The 21,573-nt window shown below is 39.7% G+C and overlaps 1 protein-coding gene across 3 annotated transcripts in view; it reads right to left on the bottom strand.

Annotated features, from left to right (window-relative positions):
- Window positions 1-21,573, bottom strand: part of AKT3 (AKT serine/threonine kinase 3) — a 159,250-nt gene that overhangs the window by 76,719 nt on the left and 60,958 nt on the right. For 2 of the 3 annotated variants that reach the window (XM_026705238.2, XM_087936847.1), the window contains exon 3: window positions 19,099-19,224. The exons of the other annotated variant lie outside the window; for it this stretch is intronic. In XM_026705238.2, coding sequence (XP_026561023.1) covers window positions 19,099-19,224 — 126 coding nt within the window. The remainder of the gene's footprint in view (window positions 1-19,098; window positions 19,225-21,573) is intronic. 3 annotated transcript variants of the gene reach the window in all.

Raw genomic sequence — 21,573 nt, 5'->3', positions numbered from 1 at the left:
TTTCCATTTAGCAACCAAACTGTCAGTCACAATTGTGTTCGCTAACTGAGCACTATCTATATATAATAATTTCATTGCCCTGATTTATTTGTTTGTTTGTTTACCAATTTCTAAAGCTGCCCAACTCAACCAAGCGATTCTGGGAGGTTTACAATTCTAAAATTATAAAACAATTACCATAAAGAGCATTTAAACAATAAAGTATCCAATAAAGGTGGGGCTGGATGCTCTTCACAGCTCACAGAGAATATGCGTATCATGTAAGTACCAATGCCCTTTATCCAGATGAGCTGTTCAGAGCATCCAGACATGGGACATACCAAAGCTTGGCATGTCCTTCGAGAGGGTCTTCGTCTGGTTGGAGTCCCCTCTTGTTACGTGTGGACCCACTGTAATACCTGTCTGCCAAAGGCTGCTTCAGCGGAAGCAAAAATGTCAAATTTATAGTGCCTTATGAATGGCGATGGTGAAGCCCACGTTGCTGCCCTACATATTTCTTCTATCGACGCTTGAGTAGCCCAAACAGCTGATGTTGCAGTACTCCTAGTTGAATGTGCCAGAATGCCTTTAGGTACAGGTAATAATTGAGACTCATAAGTCTTTGCAATTGTGGCCCGTAGCCACCTGCCCACAGTCGATGAGGTCACCTTCCTGTCTTGATTAGTTGGTTGAAAGGAGATGAAGAGTGGCCCGTAGCCACCTGCCAACAGTCAATGATGTAACATTCCTGCCTTGATTAGTTGGTTGAAAGGAGACAAAGAGTGCCTCCTTCTTCCTAAAAGATGCAGTCCTGTCTATATATATTCTGAGTGCACGTCTCACATATAATTGATGCCATTGTCTCTCTAGATTGTGAGATGGTCTAGGACAGAAGTTGGGGAGTATCAACTCCTGAGCTCTATGGAAGGTCGAGTTAATTCTGGGAATGAAGGTTGGATCTAGATGAAGGACAACTCTGTCAGAATGGAAAATGCAGACATCTTGTCTCACAGATAGGGTGGCAAGCTTGGAAATTGCAGATGTTATCGCCACTAAGAATACCACCTTATATGTAAGTAGGTGGAGACTTGTGGTTCTCAGAGACTCAAAAGGTTGTTTTGTGAGTGCTGTGAGAACCTTGTTTAGAACTCAGGTGGGGTATCTATGGAACACTGGTGATCTTAAATTAGTGGGCCCATGGAGGAAACTGCGAATTCTTGGGTGATGAGCGATGGATCTTAGTTCACCACAAGTAATGACCAAGGCTAGAGCTGCCACCTGTCTACGCAAAGTGTTTGGTGAGAGTCCTTTGTTCAACTCTTCCTAAAGAAAGTCCAATATTTGTGCCACCGATGGAGATGTGGGGTCTATTTTCACCTTGTCACACCACTTACAGAAGATATTCCAGGTGGCATTTTATATATGGTTCATTGACAGACGCCTGGCTGCTTGGATCGTAGAGGTGACTTTACTGGAGAGTTTCTCACCTTTCAGACATCTCTGCTCAAGCGCTATACAGCTAGGTGCAGCCATTGTGGGTCCGGATGTTGAACTGGACCCTGTGTGAGCGAGACTCTTTCCGATGGGATTCTCCATTGGTCTGATATTGACAGATCCTGGAGATCTGTGAACCACAGCGACAGCGTAAAGCGTTGACTCTCTCCACTCCTTGTGTCAGAAATTTTGAGATGAACCCCAGGAGCTGTGCATTGATGGGTGAGGCAAAGAGGCCTATGATCGGTTGGCCAAACAGATGTGACATCTCCTGGAACAGTCTTGGGTGCAGGCACGACTTGGAATGGTCGACATTGGCCCTGCTCAACCAGTCTGCCTTGGTGTTTGACTGTCCCAAGATGTGTTCCACTTTGATGGAGATCAAGTTCATCTCTGCCCAGTGGCACAGCTTCTCTGTCTCTCTCATCAGTGATTTTGAATGGGTGCCCCTCTGCTTGTTTATATGGGCCTTTGTGGCCACATTGTCAGTTAGGATTAGGACGTTGCCCCTCAAACAGCAAGAATAATGATAAATGAAGAATTGACAGAAAACGTTAGCATTCAAAAGGGACCAGGATGTCTGTTATCCCCATTATTGTTTGTATTGACTTTGGAAGTTTTGAATAGAAATATTAGGAAAAATGAAGAAATAAAGTGAATGAAAATAAAAAGACGAATATAAATTACAAGCTTTCACAGATGATTTGGTTTTTATATTGGAAGAACCATTGGAAATAGGCCCTAAGTTGATTAGAGAAATAGAGGAGTTTGGCGAAGTAGCACGATTGAAAATAAAGAAAAAACAAAAATCTTGGCAAAAAACATGACAGAAAAACAAAAGAAAATATTAATGAACAAATTAAATAATCAAATCACAAAAAAGTGAACTATTTAGGGATACAAATGACAGCTAGATGTGGAACACTTAAAGAAGATAATTACGAGAGAGTACTACAACAGGTTCTGATAGACTTGGAAAAATGGAAAAACTTACAACTATCTTTAATAGGTAGAATAGCGACAATTAAAATGAACATATTGCCAAAAATATTATATTTATTCCAGACGATTCCAATAAGACTGAAAAAAAATACTTTAAAGACTTAAATAAAATGATGTTGAAATTCATTTGTCAGGGGAAAAAGACAATTAAGACAAAATTACTGCAGGACACAAGGGTGAGAGGGGTTTTTGGATTACCCAATTGGGAACTATACTATCAGGCAACAATATTGATGTAGATGAAGGAATGGATTGTATTGAAAAACGCCAGATTATTAACGCTAGAAGAGCATGATTTACAATTGGGCTGGCATGCATTTTCATGGTATAAAGAACGTAAGGTACATGGATATTTTAGGAGACATTACATTAGGGATGCTCTATTAACAGTTTGGGGAAAAATAAGAGATTATCACTATATGAAAATACCAGTCTGGCTATCAACATTAGAAGCAATTACATATCCACAGCTTTTAAAAAAGGAACATATTATTAGATATGAAGAAATTTTAAATGAAAAGGGTGAACTCAGAACAAAGCAAGAATTAGAGTTACAAGGGATAAAAACGAATTGGTATTCATATTTGCAAATACATACAAGGTATGAGAAAGACATTAAAATGGCTGGGTTTTATAAGGAATTGACTGAAATGGATAAAATTCTAACAGGCACTGATGAGAAGTTGATTAAAAAACTATATGGTTATTTACTGGGACTGAAATTAGAGGATGAACAAGTAAAAGAAACAATGATTGGGTGGGGCAAAAACTTTGGATATGGAATAGACTTGGATAAAAGGCAGATACTATGGTCTAGAAATTATAAATTAACTATGTCAACAGCCTATAAAGGTAATTTGTATAAAATGTTTTACAGGTGGCATCCAACCCCAATGAGAATTGCTAAGATGTTTGAAGATAAGTCGGCGAAGTGCTGGAAATGTCAGAAGCTACCAGGATCATACTACCACATGTGGTGGACATGCACAGAGACTAAAAAATATTGGACTAAAATACACATGTGGCTGGAGAAGATGATAAAACAACCTATAGATTTAAAACCAGAGACATTTTTATTGGGTATTCTGCCTGAGGGTTATAACAAAGAGTTAACGTATTTGATTATTAATATATTAACAGCAGCTAGGATTGTATTTGCACAAAATTGGAGAAATGGAAAAATTCTGACAGAAGAGGAAATAATTAAGAAAATAATTGAATGTGCAGAAATGAATAGATTAACAATGGCAATTAAAGAACAAGAAGAAAAAGATTATTATAAAATTTGAAATTTATTTTATGAATGGTTGGATAGAAGAGTAAAGAATTGAATTATATAAGCACAGTATAATATATTGTTACTGATAGATGAGCTAGGCAGAGTAAGAAAATGAACTTGAAATATATTATTGAAAGTTAATAATTAAGCTAAGGATAAAAGAATAAGCGACATATATGATATAAAATATTAATAAGAATATTAATAAATATATACAAGTTAAATATGTATGATAATATTATTTTGTGCATGAATTAATATGTACTCAACTGACACACTGTGGAACAGAAAGAAGGTTTTATGTTTGTTTTTTGTTATTGTGATAAAAAAAATTATTTAAAAAGAAAACAAAAGGACATGTTGCCCCTGAATCAGAGGTAGAAATCTGCGGAGGGCCAGATGTACCGCCTTCAACTCTAGCCAATTTATGCTGCAGGCCTGTTCTGTCATGGACCAACAACCCTGAGCTATAAGGAACTGACAGTGTGCCCCCCATCCAAAGAGACTCACATCTTTTGTGATAATCTGTCTGTGAGAGTCCTTGTAAAAAACAGTCCTTGTTGATGTTTACTGTGGTCCACTAGTGTAGCGATATGAGGACATTTGATGGAACGGTGACCTTGGACAAGGAATTGCTCCTTCCTGACCGTGATATGGGAGCAAAAACCATTGGAGGGTTCTGGAGTGGAGTCGGGCCCAGGGAACAACAGAAATGCAGGATATCATTTTTGCTAGCAGTTTGGATAATTGGGCCAGGGATACTTTTCTGGTAGTTCTAATCTCCTTTGACAACTGCTTAATGCTCTTCTGTCTATCTGGAGATAGGGACACCTTCCCAGCCATTGTATCAATGATGGTTCCCAAATGCAGAAGCCGAGCTGAAGGCTTTAAATGACTCTTGGCCCGATTTATTGAAAATCCATGCTCTTGTAGAGCTTGTAGGGTGACATGACTATCTAGTTTAGCTTGTTGGCTTGACAATGACAAAATTAATATGTTGTTGAGATAGCATTGTAATCTGACAGGCTGACTCCTAAGATAGGCTGCTAACGCCACCAGAACCTTTGTAAAGGTTCTGAGGGCAGAAGCTAGACCAAAAGGAAGGGCTATATATTCAAAATGGTTATTATTATAACAGAGTCTCAGGAATCTGCTGTGCGAGGGTCTGATTGGAATGTGTAAGTACGCCTCTGTTCAAGTCTATTGACATTAAGATGTCTCCTTGTCTGATACTGAGGAGGATTGATTGCAAGGAGCTCATCTTAAATCTCCTGTAGACCAGGAAGCAATTCAGGTGATTTAAATCTAGAATGGCTCTCCAACCCCCCCGAACATTTTGGGACCACAAATAGATGTGAATAAAAACCTTGCCCTTGTTGACCCGATGGCACAGGTTTGATTGTGTGGATCTCCAGCTAATGCTGGATTGTGGTCTCCATAAGAGTCCTTTTTGTAGGAACCCTTGAAACAGAGCACATCATGAAAAAGTTTGGAGGTATGGAGAGGAACTCTAGGGAGAGACCTGATCTTATGGTCTCTCTGACCCAAGCATCTGATGTTGTGGATTCCCATTGTCCTGCAAATAGTCTTAACCATCCTCCTATGGGAGAATCGGGAATTATGTTACTTGTGGCGGCAAAAGGTCTTATTGCCCGTTCCACATAAGGACCTTTTGTTCTGGCCTTCCTTCCTATTTCTGCCCCCAAAGTCAGATCTTTCTGCCTGATGTCCTTGTCTACACCCAAAGGGCCTTTGCGATCTTTGGGAGTAGGATCCTTGATAGAACAGACAAAAGGACTGGGAAGTTCTACTGTCTGGCTTGTGAAAAAGAGAGGGGAGGATCTTTTTCTTATTTTGTGATTCCACCAAGAGCGGATCTAGGGCAGAGCCAAATAGTTTATTCCCTTCTAAAGGGGCAGATGCTAATTTCCATTTATGTTTTGTGTCTGCTTGCCAATGTCGGAGCCAGAGTAGGCGTCATGCCGTGACATGGGACACTATGGCCCCAGATGAAAATTTGACCACATTAAAGGTTGCATCTCAGAGAATTCCGCAGCTGCCATCACTTTGGCTATGTCCTCTGGTGTTTGATGAGGGAATAGAATCCCTCGGGTGACAAAGCCACCTTAGTGAAGATCTAGTAAAGAATGAGGTGCTGTAGCTGCCTTAATAGCCCATGCATCTGCTAAGTGAGCCCTGCAAAGGGCTAACTCAGCTCTTTTGTCCTCTGGTTTAAAAGCTTCCTCCACTTCACTAGGTATAGCAGAAGGAGAGGCTAGAGCTACTACTGGGTCGTCTACACTAAGTTCTAGTAGAGAATTAGAGAAAACTGGTGCTAAATTGTGGTTGGAACAAATCCGAGATGGCCGGTTGATCAGGTTTTAATCCCTCATCATCTTACATGTTCTTGTCTGTCTGCTCTGTCTCAGACAAGGATGACAGACACAATCTGCTCCAACTGATCTATTTGGTCTTCCCTATATTGGAAGCCCTGGTCTAGTGTATGAGATATTTGGATATCTGCTCCCTGGGAAGGTACCTGAAGTTGAATAGATATGGCTCTGCTTAGCGACCTTGGAGATTGAGAGTCATTTTTTGGATCTGCTTGTTGTTTGCCTTGCCATGATGGTTTGTTCCACTCCTGCTGCAATGCCTTGCTTAATAGCTTGCTCCATCCAGAGTCTCATAAGGAAGGAATTTCTTGGGGAAGAGATTCCTCTGCTCTCAGGCCAGCAGCTGTTGGGGTGAATGTCGCCTCCGGGGTCCGTTGTGGTGTCAGTAATGCAGTTGATCTGCTTGTTTGGTCTTGCGAGATGATACAGCACCAGGATTGCATTGACAGATCCAGTGGACAGGCTGGATATGATACTGTAGCAGGAACTACTGTTTGAGGAGACACTATTTGCTTATTCTTTTCAGTGTCACACAGATACTTTTTAAGTTGTTTGTCTAGTGCCTTTTGTTGCCTCGGCATCTTTTTCAGCTGCCTTTGAAAGCTTTTTTGAACCAGATGCCTTTTCTTGGTCTTATTCATGGCTTTTGTGGCTGCCGCTCTCAGGCCTGACACCATGGAGCTAATGGAACTTCCACTTTCCATGGCAACCCCTGAATACAGGAGTTGTGAAATGTGAGGTTTGGTTTGACTGATGGCTGGCTTGCCTAGGGACCTGCTCCAGTGTGGGCAGGGATCCCTTATGTAATTAATTTAATTCCCTTCCTTTTTGAAATAATTAATTGATTGATTAAGTAATGAAATAATTAATTTTAAATAGTTTCAATTTCAATTAATTTCAATTCCAGTTGAAGATACACCTGATTGCCCAGATTTGGTTTAATTAGATATTACTGGGCCAGTAACAGCTTTAGTGCACAGGCGGACTCAGGCCTGGGTGCTAGCTACTGAAGTGCTGACTGTAGATGTTTGTGGGGTGTTGCCAACTTTAAATCCTTCAGCCACTTTTTACTTCTTGAGTAGTTTTGAAGGTCCTGTAAGGCTGTGCTGAATCAGCCTTTTAAAGGTATTTTTAGGTATTAATACCCCACAATTAATTAAATATTCAATTGTATTGGAATGTTCAGATCCAAAACAAAATGGCGCTAGCCATTATTTTTGGCACCTTTTGAATCCAGTCAGCATCAAGAAAACACCCCGATGGGAGCTCCGTAATTTATTTATTTTTTTTAAGACAGATGAATTAATTATACTGGAGTACTCCAACCTTGCCGGTTATGGGACAGGCACTAATGCCAGCCCTGTGTCTTTTGCTTTAGGTGTTCTTTTTATGGGGAATAAAGCCTCTGACTGTTATCTCTTTTGGTGCGAGTCGAGCCTTCGCTTCTCACACCCTAACGGTCCCTAGTCAGTTCAGCAAGCAACGTTTGCCAAGAAAATAGAAACCAGAGGAATTTGTTCATGGCGCCTGAATGTGCAGCCACCTGAAACCTGAGTCAAAGCTTTTTGTTTTTTACTGCCCTGCCAGCCAGCTGGTCTTAATTGCTTTAGCCACTGTGCTTAAAAGGCATTCTGAGGGGAATTACATGGCGCTGTCCGAGCACACTCCGCTCACCATTGAGGCCCTCATTGAGGGTTTATTGCCTGCGACACCCAGCTGATGAAAAGATCAGTGTCACTAGCTATAAAAGTCTATTGTAGAAATTATTGCCCTTTTTTTCCTATGAAGAGCTGCGATTTTATTTTCTTACTGCTGCTTCTGTTTGCTTTCAGAGAATCCAGCCAAGTCAAGAATGGCCGTCTCTTACGAAGGCTGAGCAAAAACTGGGGACACTAAGGAGGAGACTTCAAGAAGGAGTGTCCTCGGAATTCAGCTCAGCCTATCAGATCCCATGTCTGGATGCTCTGAACAGCTCATCTGGAGAAAGTGTGATTTATAATCCGAAAAATATGGTATATTATATTCTTTACTAGTTCTTTTAATATTGTCAAAGCTCCAATATCAAAGGATTATTTTGAGGATCTTAATAATAGTTGAGCCTTCAAGGCAAATAGTGCAGGAATTTGAATGGAGATAAATTCTTCCTGCATGAAGGCAAATATACATGTCCCAGAATAATGTAGAATCCAATCTAGGTCAGTCAGTGGATCAGAGGGTTTGTCTTCCAAGCTTTCGGACTCGTACTGAAGCCCATCTTCAAGGAAGGTCTCTCTGCTAGTCTCCTGAAAGCTTGGAAGACTAAACTTCTGGTCCCGGTGAGTGATTCAGATTGGATCCTTCAGAAATTTTCAATTTCAGGTTTATCATTACACTTAAAATAAATGATTGAATTATTTGTGCAGCCTGTACAGTCAAATCTTCATATTAATTTGGATTTTAAAAATATATAGTATAGTTACAATTTTCTCTCGCTTGATCCAGTGAATATTTCTAATGACTGACTTTCTTCCATCAGCGGAACTAGGAAGATGGTAATTCTCCCTCCCCATTGCAGTCCCTTGCACACCATTAAAATCTGTTCTGGAATAGTAGGAACCTGCCAAACAAGTTCCTTAATCCAGATTCAGAGAAATCTACAAGTAATGCAAAACAAGATTTTTTACAAGAAACATCTACTCAAGTTAGTATTGAATTCCAGAGTTAGTTAATTATATTGATCATAAATTAAATGTGATTATTAAATCTTATATGCTTATTAACTTTGATGTGTTTTTTCTCCATTGACAATTTCCACGAACCAACATAAAAATCGATACGCTTTCAAAATTACAGCCCAGATAACCTATAGGCAACAATAATCTATAGGCAACAATAGCCTATAGGCAACAAGTGACATAAGGCATGTTCTTGGTTCTTTCATAAAGAAGTATTAACAAATCTGATAAATTACAAAGTAGTAGGGTCCATATGTCTACAAGTTTCCATCCTGAATATTTCAGAGGAAATTACACACAAATCTGACTTGAGTGACTATACTACTTTCTGATTATGAATACTTAAAATTGTTTAATATTTATATAACCTACAGGCCATTATCTCTATTGCATCTCTGAAGGGTCCACACACCTAAACAAAAAAGTCAACTTCTAGATGATGGCAGGAATAAAAATATTTGAGATAAATTGCCCTAACAGTCATTCTGTCTTGCTACTTATTGACTGAAATCTAGAATGCCTGCAGTGATATAGGCCTCCATCTTCAAGTATTTAGACAGAGGGAAATTTCAGATATAGCATCAGGTTGCTAAAAGTATCAGAAAAGTAAATTTAAAAAAAATACAAAAACATTGAGAGACTACAGTAGCTCCATATTTCATTACTGGATTCCCTGTACAATAAGTTTTTATCCCTATAATCTACAACAGTACTGTATCTACCTATGTATTTAAATAATTTCAGATTTTTTACTTGTAGTGTTTTTAAGACTATTGTAGCCAAAGTAGCATTTACAGAAAAATGATAGAATATATGAACAAGAATAACTTTTGTAATGTGTAAGTTGCTTAAAAAAAAAACAAGCAGAGAAAATAGAAATCAGAAAGAGGCCTTTAACACAAAAATTGCTCCATTATACTCTTCTCCCTCAAATTCCAAAACTCAAAAGAAATCATTTACCCTTTCTATTCTTACCCACTTCCTGAAGTCATCCTGCAGACCATGAAGTTGAGTTACAGCTTAAAAGTTGTCTACCCTAAAATAAAGGCTTCATTTTGAACTAGGATAATACTGATAAAACTAATAAAATAATCCTGAGATTTTTAGCATTGTTTAACAGAAAATAAAAATTTCACTGGCTTATTTTACAAGTTTTTTAATCAATCAATTTTTATTAACCCATCACAGACAAGCAAAAAGGTTTTAAATATAGTACTATAAAAATAAAATAAAAATATACTAAATTTCACAGAGTACAGAGCAAGGGTTTTTACCTGTTGATAACTTAGCAATATGTTTTAATCTAACAGGTGAGGAAAATTGACATTTCTTTTTTTATTCCTGAAGAACAAATAAACGTTATGAAATATGAAAGCTGTTGTGTCAATCAAATAAAATTCAGTGCTCATTAGCCATCTAACAAGTGAACTATTTCAAAGATAAGACAGGTGGAGGAAAGAATTGGGAAATTTAATAGTTTAGTTTACATTGAAATCATAGTTTATCTTAGAAAGAAACAAAAAGTCTAGATGCAAAACTACACTATTCTTCTAGAATTCCAGAATTGTAGTATGGGTAGTCTTCACCTTCAACCATTTATTCAGTGACTGTTCAAAATTACAACAGCACTGAAAAAAATATTTATGCCTGTTTTTCACACTTACGACTACTGCAGCCTACTCATAGTCATGTGATCAAAACTCAACTAGCATGTATTAATGACAGTTGCATTGTTCCAGGTCATGTGATCTCCATTTGTAACCTCCCCAGTCAGCTTCCAACAAGCTAGACCAATGGGAGAAGCCAGATTCACTTAAGTCTCATAATTCATTCCAACTATAGTGATTTGCATAACAACTATGGAAAAAAGGTTGTAAAATGAGGCACAACTCACTTAACAACTGCCTTTCTTAGCAAAGGAAATTTTGGGCTCAATTGCGGTTATAAGCCAAGGACTGCCTGTAAAGGAGTCTCTGCAGACAGAACAGAATTTCCAGCATAGGAAGAAGAAAATGGCTCTGGAAGTTCTACTTCATATGCAACCAAACATCAATCCAAATTGGCATTGATTTGAAGGATTCAGCACTCAAACACCAAGTCACTGCCAAGACTAAGGGTTGTTGTGTTGTTAGTTGCGAAGTCGTGTCTGACCCATCGCATAAAGGTTGACTAAAGAGACACTCTTGCAAGTTTGCAAATAGCTGATTAAGAAAAGGCTAGATGCAGATCAACATGTAACCTTCCTGTTGCTCTAAATATCCAGACTGGTTCTGAAGTACTACTATATAGGTCATAATAGATTGTCAATATAGGCATCAAGGACAACTTTTCTGAAACTTCCATCATATGTTCCATATATCCACTGTTTGAGTGGATTAGAGTTAATAATGAGATCCTACTATTGTATCAACCTTTGAAGCAGACTAGATGAGGAAATAAGACTTAATAAATACCAGAAATATATTTTATTGATATAAGCTACCACAAAAATCTTGAAAACCCTGACAATGTTTTTCTTTTGTATATATTATACCCCTTTATAATAAAAAAAAGTCAAGGTGGGGCAATTTTGAGTTGCTTCCTTATGGCTTCCTTGGTTATGTTCATGTTTTCCTAATGTCTATTTTTTCCAGGCTATCTGCATATTCCTCTAACAAGCTACACCTCTTAACTATTATCAACATTTATCAGGCCTCCCTCCTTCACACAGATACCTCTTTACATTTCCTAATGGAATGGGAATGGAGTGGCTTTAAACTCAAAATCCACATATTCATTAGTGTCAGGATAACATCACCTTGAAATTTATTTCTGGCATAAATTTAACATTTTAAAAATAAATGTTTTACAGCAGGTTCATACCATATGTGACATTCTACAAGATATACACCTAAGCAGCATTTTTCAGAAAGGTAATATACTTGTTCTATTTGGGGAACTTAAATAACAAGGCAATCCTATGTTGAAAAGTTCTGATGAAGTTTGAAATATATAAAGTAAATCAATTAATAGGTTCAAATGATAAAATTATTGTAAATTGAGAAGTTATAATATAAGGTTCATTTTCTATGAGTGTAATATCTTCATGAAGGAAGGAAGGATAAGAGAAAGAAAGAAAGAAAATTCTTAGGTCCTTGTTTAGGACTTAAATTATTACTTTTCCAGCAGTTTTTAGCTGTGAATCTAGTTAGATTATCCACACATAATAATACAAAAGATGTATGTTCCTATATATTTTTAGAAATGCATATAAACACAGGTGTGCAGGGCTGAGGCAGTTTGTTTATTATACCTGACCTGCTTGTACCTCCCTATCTGCAAGAGCTAATACATGCTTCTGTCATCACATGCCTCCAATAACTAATTCATAAAATTTGTCTAAGAAAGCTCGGAGGTAGGTACGCAAGTGCTGCCCAGGGGTGGGATTCAAATATCTTAACAACTAGTTCTGTGGGTGTGGCATAATTTGTGGGTGTGCCTTGGTGGGCATGTGACTGGGTGGGCATGGCTTGCTAACTGGGCAGGGCTTGGTGGTCATGTGACTGGCTGGGCATGGCTTGTATGTAAATATTATAAATATTTTTTTATAAAAAAAGAGCAACTTTTACCCAAAAGCAGACAAAGCAGGCAGGCAGATTGAGTTGCTCACAGAATCACAGATTCGTTCAGAGATCTATCTTTCTGCAATCGGCTACCTGAGTCTGTCACATTAAAATTTGCTAGCAAACAAACTCACAAAATTAACTCACAGCACACCATGTATGTAAATATTGATTTTTTTTATTTAAAAAAGAACAACTTTTCCCCAAAATCAGGCAGAGCAGGCAGGCAGATTGAGTTGCTCACAGAATCACAGATTCACTTAGAGATCTGTGTTTCTGCCATTTGCTACCTGAGTCTGCACTGAATAATAGAAGCTTCAGGCTCAGCTCTGCTTTTAGATTAGCAAGAAAGCAAGAAATCCCACGATTTCCTGCTTTCTAGCTAATCTAAATCTCTCGGCACAGCAGAATAGCTGATGGTTGGGGGGGAAAAAGGAAAAATAGCAACATAGCAGGCAAGTTTGTTGGCGCACATGCCAAGTAAGGAGTGGTCGGGGCAGGTCCAGCCAATGGCCCAATTTGCTGGTTCTCCAGCAGGTAGAATCCCACCCCTGATGAGAGTGTGTTTTGTGCGCGCCTGTAGACCATTTCCAAAAACCTCAGCTGTGCCACCTGGACAGCTGACAAGCGCTGCACGCGGGTGCGCAGAGTTTGAAAATCCTCTTTTTTCCTGCTTTTTCAACCTCAGCTGTGCCGTGCAAAGCAGCTGAGCTTGAAAAAGCAGGAAATAAAGGACAGCCAAGAGCCCAGGTGGGCGGCTGGGCCAAACAGAACAGCAGACACCAAACCGGTTCGGTGTCTGCTGCTCTTCAGAGCTACCAGTTCTATAGAATCTGGCTGAACCGGTAGGATCCCACCCCTGGTGCTGCCCCACATTTTCCCGAGACCAATTCAGCTGGGTAAATCACAAAAGTAGGAGGGAAGTACCTGGAGGATCAGCCAGTTTGTTCAGAATGAGCAATCAGCTTTTGCTTAAAGCCTAGCTGCCAAGATGGAGAAAGTCTGACTAGCAGGAGGAGGGGAGAGAGACAACATGGTGGTCACCGTTATCACCATCCCCACTGCATTCTGCTCCTTCTTCTTGCAGAAGCTGGAGCTGCCAGCAGCCTCCTGGCTACCTGGAAAAAGCAAAAGCAACTTCCTTCCTCCTCACAAGAGGAAGGAAGAAATAAAGCCAAATGGGGCATTCAGAGCTGATGTGCCACCTATAATGGGTTTTAGCTTTCATATGCCTTTTAACATTTTGGTGAAAGGGATCCCAAAGTAGCTTGGAGTTTTTCTGTGGTACAGGTTGATTCCATTGCGAAGTTGAGGATCTCTTATCTGGGGTTCCTTATAAAAGGACTGGAGGTGTCTGTGGAGGAGGAGTTACGCTCATTCCATTTTTGTATCCAGTAGTCTTGGAATTTTGACTACTGAAGCCAGCCTCTTCTGATGTCACTCAGTTACAGTAAACAATATCTCCCATTCACAATCAAATTCTGTGCAGATACTGGGACTTGCAATTCAGCAATCTCTGGAGGGCGACAGACTATAAATTAAAAATAATTTGCCATCTTTAAACCCATTAAGCCAGTGGCCCCCAACCTTTTTTGTACCACGGCCCGGTACAAAATGTTCAAAATGATCCACAGACCGGTACCGGCATCAGCACGCACGACCAAGGCAAGGCGAGCCGAGCAACCGGCCAGCCAGCCGTCCCCCACTTCTTCCCACCACCTTCAACTCCTCCTTTGTACCTTCTCGCAGTTGATGGGCTTTTCAGGCTCTTTCTTAATCTCCTCCTGAGTAACGCGAGACTCCACCGCCATCGGGACGGCTCTTCGTTCGAAGCTGCCCCCCCTCGACGAAACTAAGGCGCGAGGATTCCTTCAGCACCCAAATGCCGCTTTCCAACTGACGACCGACAAGCTCACCCGGAAGCACTTTCTCAAGCGCCATTGAAACAAGATGGCAGCGCCCAAGCAAAACAGGCGACCCGGTACAAAATGATCCACGGACCGGTACCGGTCCGGAGCCTGGTGGTTGAGGACCCCTGCATTAAGCCATAATTTATATTAACAGATGGAACCTTTTTCATCATTTTTGAGGGAACAACATTAAAAATTCCAAAGTTTCTGATTGAAGGACTACAGGTACTCCTCAAGAGTTACAACAGCACTGAAAAAAATGATTTATGACCAGTTTTCATACTTATGATCATTGCAACATTCTGGTGATCATGTGATCAAAATGTGGGCGCTTGGCTACTGGAGTGTATTTATGATGATTGCAGTATCCAAAGGCCATGTGATCATCTTTTGTGACCTTCCGACAAGCAAAATCAATGGGAAAGCTAGATTCATTTAACAATCTTGTTACTAACTTAACAACTGCAGTGATTCACATAACTGTGGCAAGAAAATGTGATAAAAGGAGGAAAACAACTATCTTGCTTAACAACATAAATTTTGAGCCCAACCGTGATTATAAGTCCTGTATGATGTATTGTATCTTCTAAATCCTACACATCGTTGTTTTTTTGCAAATAGTAGCTTCTTAGGATATCACTGGCTAACAAAATATCACAACAATAAAAAGAAAAGATAAAAAATGGTTGGAGGTATATATAAAAGATAAATACTATAAAATGAGTTAAGCAAAAGGCTTGAGCCCAAGGAAATATCTGATGGCAGGAATATTACCCAAGATATCACAATAAGGAAAGCAAGATAAAAAAAAATACATCAGAAATAATAATAATAATAACAACAACAACAATCAATTACATCAGAAACAAAACAAAATTATTAGAAAAAAAGGAAATAAATGGTGTATTAGAATATTGCAAAAAAAGTAAGTGAATCCTATCTTAGGAAAATATGAGAGTTACCTATATCTAAATATTTATTTTCATAAAGTTTTTATAAAGGCAATAAAAATAAAAAAGTGAAGTTTCAGACCTTACTGACAAAGAAAACAGGTCAAGAATATCCATCAAGTATTGTTAAAAGAACTCACTATGTAAATGCTATCTACCATGTTTCTCACAAAATAAGGCCAAGCCTTTTTTTTTTTTTTGACCCCCGAAAAAACGGCAAGGCCGTCTTTTTGGGGGTGACTTAATTCCCCCCCCTTGCATCCTTGGGTGGGCAAGCGGCAACAGCTTGGATGTTGACCTCGGCGTTGGTGGAACACTTCGTATTGGGACACCTTCCGTCAACGTTGCTTTCCCTTCTCCCTTGCTGCTGTGGTGTTTAGAGCAATGCCGCGGTGTTTGGTGCTGACTTGGCGGGTCTCAGCTTGGAGGACGCGGCACAGGCCGTCATCTTGCCTCCCTGTCCATGGATGGGTGGGCGCTATCACTGCCTCGGGCGGCCTCTCCTGGTGGCCCCTTCAGGTTCGGGCTGGAGGGACTTGGGAAGGAAGCCAAGCTTGGGTCGGCCCGGCTCTTTCGCTTGGCAGGTGGGCGCGCACCCACAGCTTGCTTTCCTGGCTCTGCCCAGCCCGCATGGCTCTGGAGCGGCCCTGGCAGGATGAGTGGAGGGTCCGGCAGGGGGGTGCCTTGGTGAGAGCTCTGCCGCCAGGAAGGAGGGCCTGCCTGTCGGCTGTGCTGGGCGCCCCAGGCGAAGCTCTTCATGCTCTGCCCAGCACCAGGCAGGGATGGTGGCTGGGTGCTTCTCCCGAGGTGGGCTGATCCTGCGCTGCGACCCCGGGAGATTCACCTCCCCACATGGGGTTGGGCTGCCCTCTCGGGCAGGGGAGGCTTTGTTGTAGTAGGGTGTCGTTTTTAAAAGAATTGGCTTTAACCTTCGAAGGCAAAAGGAAGGAGCCGACAGGAGCACCTGAAGCCAAGTGTCTCCGCAGGCCTCCAGTTGCAGGGAGGAGCCCTGACTGGCCGTGCATGGCTGCGCCAAATGCCGCAGCGTTGCTGTAAATGCTGCGGCAGCAAGGGAGAAGGGAAACCAACGGTGGCGGAAGGTCTCCCGATACGAAGTGCCCCACCAACACAGGTAGCACCATATCCGGGTATGCAACAAAAGTACTTCCTAATAGCAAGCCCCCCCGCCATTCCCCCCATTTCATGTTTAATATAGGCCTTAATTTGAGGGGAGGGGCTTAATTTGTTTTTATGCCAATAAAACATGCTGGGCCTTGCTATTGGTAGAGGCCGTATTGTTGGAGAAACACGGTGGATTGTTGGATAAACCGCGGAAGGGACCAAAAAGGATCCTTCCCCCGATTGCTCCTAAATAAATAAATAAAACATAGATCAACTTGTACACTAGAGGAGTTAACACAGTTAGATATTTAACATTTATTCCATATCAATTAGTGGAAATCATGCTAAAAATAGGAAAATGTAAGCAACATAAGGCCAGATGTAATAAAAAGAATTAACATGGTCCTATTCCTGGAAAAATGAGTCTTGAATCCAAAGGAGTGGCTGAAGGCTGGGCCTCTTTCTCCCTATTAACACTGATTGGGACAGGCCTTGGAGAAAGAAACTGAAGCAGTGCAATATTGTGCTGCCCAGCCTCATCTCCATAGCCAACCCAAAAGGATACCATGGTTGATGGCATCAAAAACTGCTGAGAGATCAAGGAGAGCAAGGATGGATGCACTACCCCCCATCCTGCTTTGCCATATATACACATAATGTATGTAACGTAATTGTGTTTATGAAGTATTTCAAATGCTTTGAACTCACATTGTTGGAATAAAAAAATACTCTAGTTCAATCTTCTGCAGTCAGTAGCTTTATTTAAGTACCGCAGGATTTATACCTAAACACATAATACTGAAGTCTTACAGCCCCATTCCAAGAAATATCATGAAAAAAAAATAATTCCTAATCAAGACCTATTTAATGTGCCTTGAATTTTTTCTAAATCTTCTAACACGTAAAAGAATTATAAGTTAAAAAAAGCAGAATGCACTTTTGCATTTTCTATAATTTCCAAAGACCAAATATACTGAGATTTTGCAAGAAGAATATTTTATACCAATTAAGCTGGGACTCATTACTGTAAAAAGTATTTAGTAAAAGCAAGAATGTAACTTCCAAAGACTCCTTCTATCCAGAGCAACATCTAAAAGTATACCCAAGTTTGTTCACAGAAAGATTGTCTGAGTTTATCTTCTTTATCTTCTATTTTCTATCTACCAGAGGATTTACAGTTTTCTCTTGTGGATTATGCAACCAAAAAATTGCTTGTTTCATCCTTTGGGAGAGTTTTGGTATAACTCGGTGTGCACTTAAATGGGTGTGGGTGGGTGTTGCAGGTAGTCCTTGATTAACAACTGGTCACTTAGCAATTGTTCCAAGTTATGGCAGACCCCCCCCCCCCAAAAAAAAGTTATTTCATTTGGTCCTGAAGTTATAGCCACTGCAGTGCCCACATGATTATTCACCCTTATAAACAATCACAGAGACACTGCAGCACACCCCCACCTATCTTCCTCCACCCCACCCCCCCTACATCTTTACAGGCCTTGGGCCTTCTTCTTGCTCCAGCTGCCCTACACCGCCCTCCTCACTTACCTTTAAAGATCTCCAAAGTTCCAGACTTTGGGTTGGAAAAGCAAAATAGATCACTTTGTTGCACGATTGTCCAGCACAGTTTTGGAACAACTAGAATTTTCTGAGCAGCTGCACTGAATTGTGGTTGCTTAGAAAATGGCCACTTCCAGAATTGCACCATGTGGTCGTGTAATAAAGCAATCTGTTCTACTTTCCTAATTCAATCTCAGCAATCCTGCGGAAAACTCCAGAGTTTTGGAGATATTCAAAAGTTTAGGGCCCAATGGGTAGCATGGGGGAGGGAGGGAGGGAGAAATACCTGCAGAGACTCTGAGGTGGGAGCAGATCCAAGGGCTGTAGGGATCCCAAGGGTAAGAAGCGAACTACAGGGTGTCTCAAGAGGTGGATGGGGCCCTGGGAGGCTCAGGGCAAATGGGCCTAGACTAATGCTAGGTCTTCTAGGGCCTCCCCGACCCCTGAGGCAACCCATGCTCCTCATAATAACCTGCAAAGTCATTTAATTATTGCATCAGAGAGAGAACAGGGGATGAGGATTATTAAGCAAGACTGTCTCATTTAATCACCTCACCAGTTGCAAGTCTAATGAGCAGACTCCATTTTAATCATAAGTCGAGGACTACCTGCAACTAAAATAATGTACCAATAGGGTGTTATTAGGTTGAGCACAAATCATATCTGCTATTTGGAAGAATCTTCTGCCATCTAACTCCAAAAGCTCATAATAGAGAGGCTAGAGAGGATGATAATTCAGATTCAGGTCACACAAATTGAGTCCAATAAATACTTGGAGAAAACTTTTTCATACTCTATATGGATGTATGGAGGTTTGATTTACATACAGAGTAAGCATTCCAATGGTACCTCAAATACTGGCTATTTAAGTTTTAATGTCTGTCCTCAAGCCCTGTGCGTTCCTTCCTTCTGCTATTATTCTTTTGCTTTGGTCAGTGCATAATGCACAATGAAGATTCAATGAAATTTCAAAAACTTTTATGCTATTATGGAATTGTGCTCTAATCGATCTAAAATATGAAGGTTAAAATCTATGCATTTCAAAAAGTTTCTCAATCTGTTGTTCAATAATCATTAACTGATTACTAAGCATACTTACTTGCTACTGAAAAGTTGTTAAGAGGATATGGTAGATCCACATCTTGCGGCTTCTCCTTATATCCTATGAAGGAGCCATCTGTCTTCAATAAGAAGTATCTTGGCCTCCAATTTTTTATGTATTCCCCTATATAAAAAAATATTATTAATATAAATTGTATCTGAACTTCTGCTTGAAGTAGAATGGTCAACCAACTAGAAAAATGATAGTTTCATTCTCTATTTAACTTCAGTTCAGATAAAACCAATAAACTGAATAAGTGAAGCAATGAAGTTGCTTAATTTTTTATATTTTTAACTAAACATGAACCCTAAACATGATTTACAAATAAAACTAATATCATGGAAATTATATCCTACTGAAAGAGTGTGTGTGTGTGTGTATGTGCGCGCGCACGCATTCATAAAATATCAAGCAGGCTGCAAAGCAGCTGTTTTAAGCCAACAAGAGACTGCAACTGTTTTATGTCTTCATATCTTAAACCCTGACAGGCATATTGACTGCTTCAAAATTCCTATTATTTCCACATTACGTTGACATATGTAACTGTTGCGAATTCATTTATAGGTCTATTACCATCTTAATACCTAAAAAACATTAGGCCATTGTATTCTATTCTTATCCATTGTTCTTGCAATCCTACACATAAAAATATGTACAGGGTTTAGAGATATTGGCAAGAATTTTACCAACTTATATTGAAACACAGAAAAACAAGCAACCAACCTTAGCTAATCTTGAAAAAGCTAAATATGATCAGGCCTGACTACAATCCACATTCCAATGCTTTAATCTAGGCTGAGATTTTTCTTTAAACTCTCCCAATGGTTATAGTAAATTATTTCAAAAATACATTTTATAAGTATTATGTTAATGACTATTAAAATACTATTCTTATTATAGTAATTTATAATAATAAGTTATTTCCATAAAGCTGTCAAAAAGATTTGATGGATGAGCTCCGTAGCTGAACTAGATCTAAGAAAATTTATTGTTTGGTTGGGGGGGTGGGAGGTATAAATAAAAATGAACTGAAACTCTGAATATACAGAAACTCTTTCCTTTTTTCCTCCAAACTTTATTTACAAATCACAAAAAACACAAATTCACAACCCAGGAGACTATTCACTGATAGAGTGGTATTACTGGAAGGATCTACATCAGTGATGGCTAATGAGTGCCCAAAGCGTGCGTGCACATCCCCCAAATGCGATGTTTGTGTGTCCTGCACATGTGCGCACTTCCCCATGCATGCGCCCCAACCCTGCACACATGCACAGAAGAGACCAAAGACCAGCTGGCCAGTGGGAGGTACGTGTGCAGGCGCAGTAGAGCTGAGCTGGGGTGATGGCTCACGTGCCCACAGAGAAGGCTCAGAGTGCCACCTATGGCATGTGTGCCATAGGTTCACCATCACGGATCTAACTGAATGTTGAATGTGAGTGTGTGTTTGGTGTGTATGTGCACGCACAACTTTTCTGAAAACAAGAATATTTATAGAATTTTGAAAAAAGTATCCAAGAAACCATCACAATCTGATATTGTTATGTAGATATATATACAGGTGTTTTTATGTTTGAATGCTTCTTCTTTTTCCTTCTCCATCTCTTTTCATTTGTTTCATCTCCCACTGCTCATTTGTGGAAGATTTTTCTTTCCTTTCATTCCTATTCAACATGGCTTTTATTTATTTTTTTAAAAAAGGAAAAATGGAAATGTTGACATTGTTTTGCCACCTACAGCTTTAGATGACAAGTATTCAACACACATTGTTCAAACGTGTATGCTTGATTAAACTCACTTAATCAAGGGCACATAGCAACAATTAGAGCTGTGCAGGAATCTGGAGGCAAAGGGGGAAAATGTGATTATACACACAAACACAAATAACACACATACACAAGCTACTCTAAATTGGATTTATCTAACAGGATTTTAACATCCCTAAGTTTCTATCCATGTTTTTATTCTAAAAAGTTAAAGTTCCAACTGAAGACTTTCAGTTACAAATTCGTATAGGGAGGAACTACATAACCACAATTGGAACCTGTAAATTAGCCATTAATTTAGCCATGGTTGCTAAGTGAAGCAGGGATCTTATTTCAGCTTTCCTTTACTTTACAACCTGTGAAGGATGTAAATGCAAGCCCTGATCATAAAGTTACCTTTTTTATCCCTACCGTAACTGCAGTTGCTAAATAAGGCAGTTGCTAAACAGGGTTTGTCGATAAATGAATCTTCACAAAATGACAGCATGTTCTTATAGGTTGATAGTATTGATAGTATAGTATAATCAGTCATTTATGATTACACAAAATCATCTATTGAAACTTCTAATCCACGGGTACTAATTTCAGCAAATAAAGTTACTGATCAATATGCATTAAGAATCTATATAATTTGCATAAAAACTCTCCCCCATCACACTTTTAAAAACTTCCTCTAAAGAATTTCCTCAGAAGTACATACAAACAG

Source organism: Pseudonaja textilis, chromosome 1, assembly GCF_049901715.1.
Source record: "Pseudonaja textilis isolate UNSWEBS1 chromosome 1, rPseTex1.2, whole genome shotgun sequence".
NCBI classification, from domain to species: domain Eukaryota; kingdom Metazoa; phylum Chordata; class Lepidosauria; order Squamata; family Elapidae; genus Pseudonaja; species Pseudonaja textilis.
This window is presented reverse-complemented; position numbering and strand designations above follow the sequence as displayed.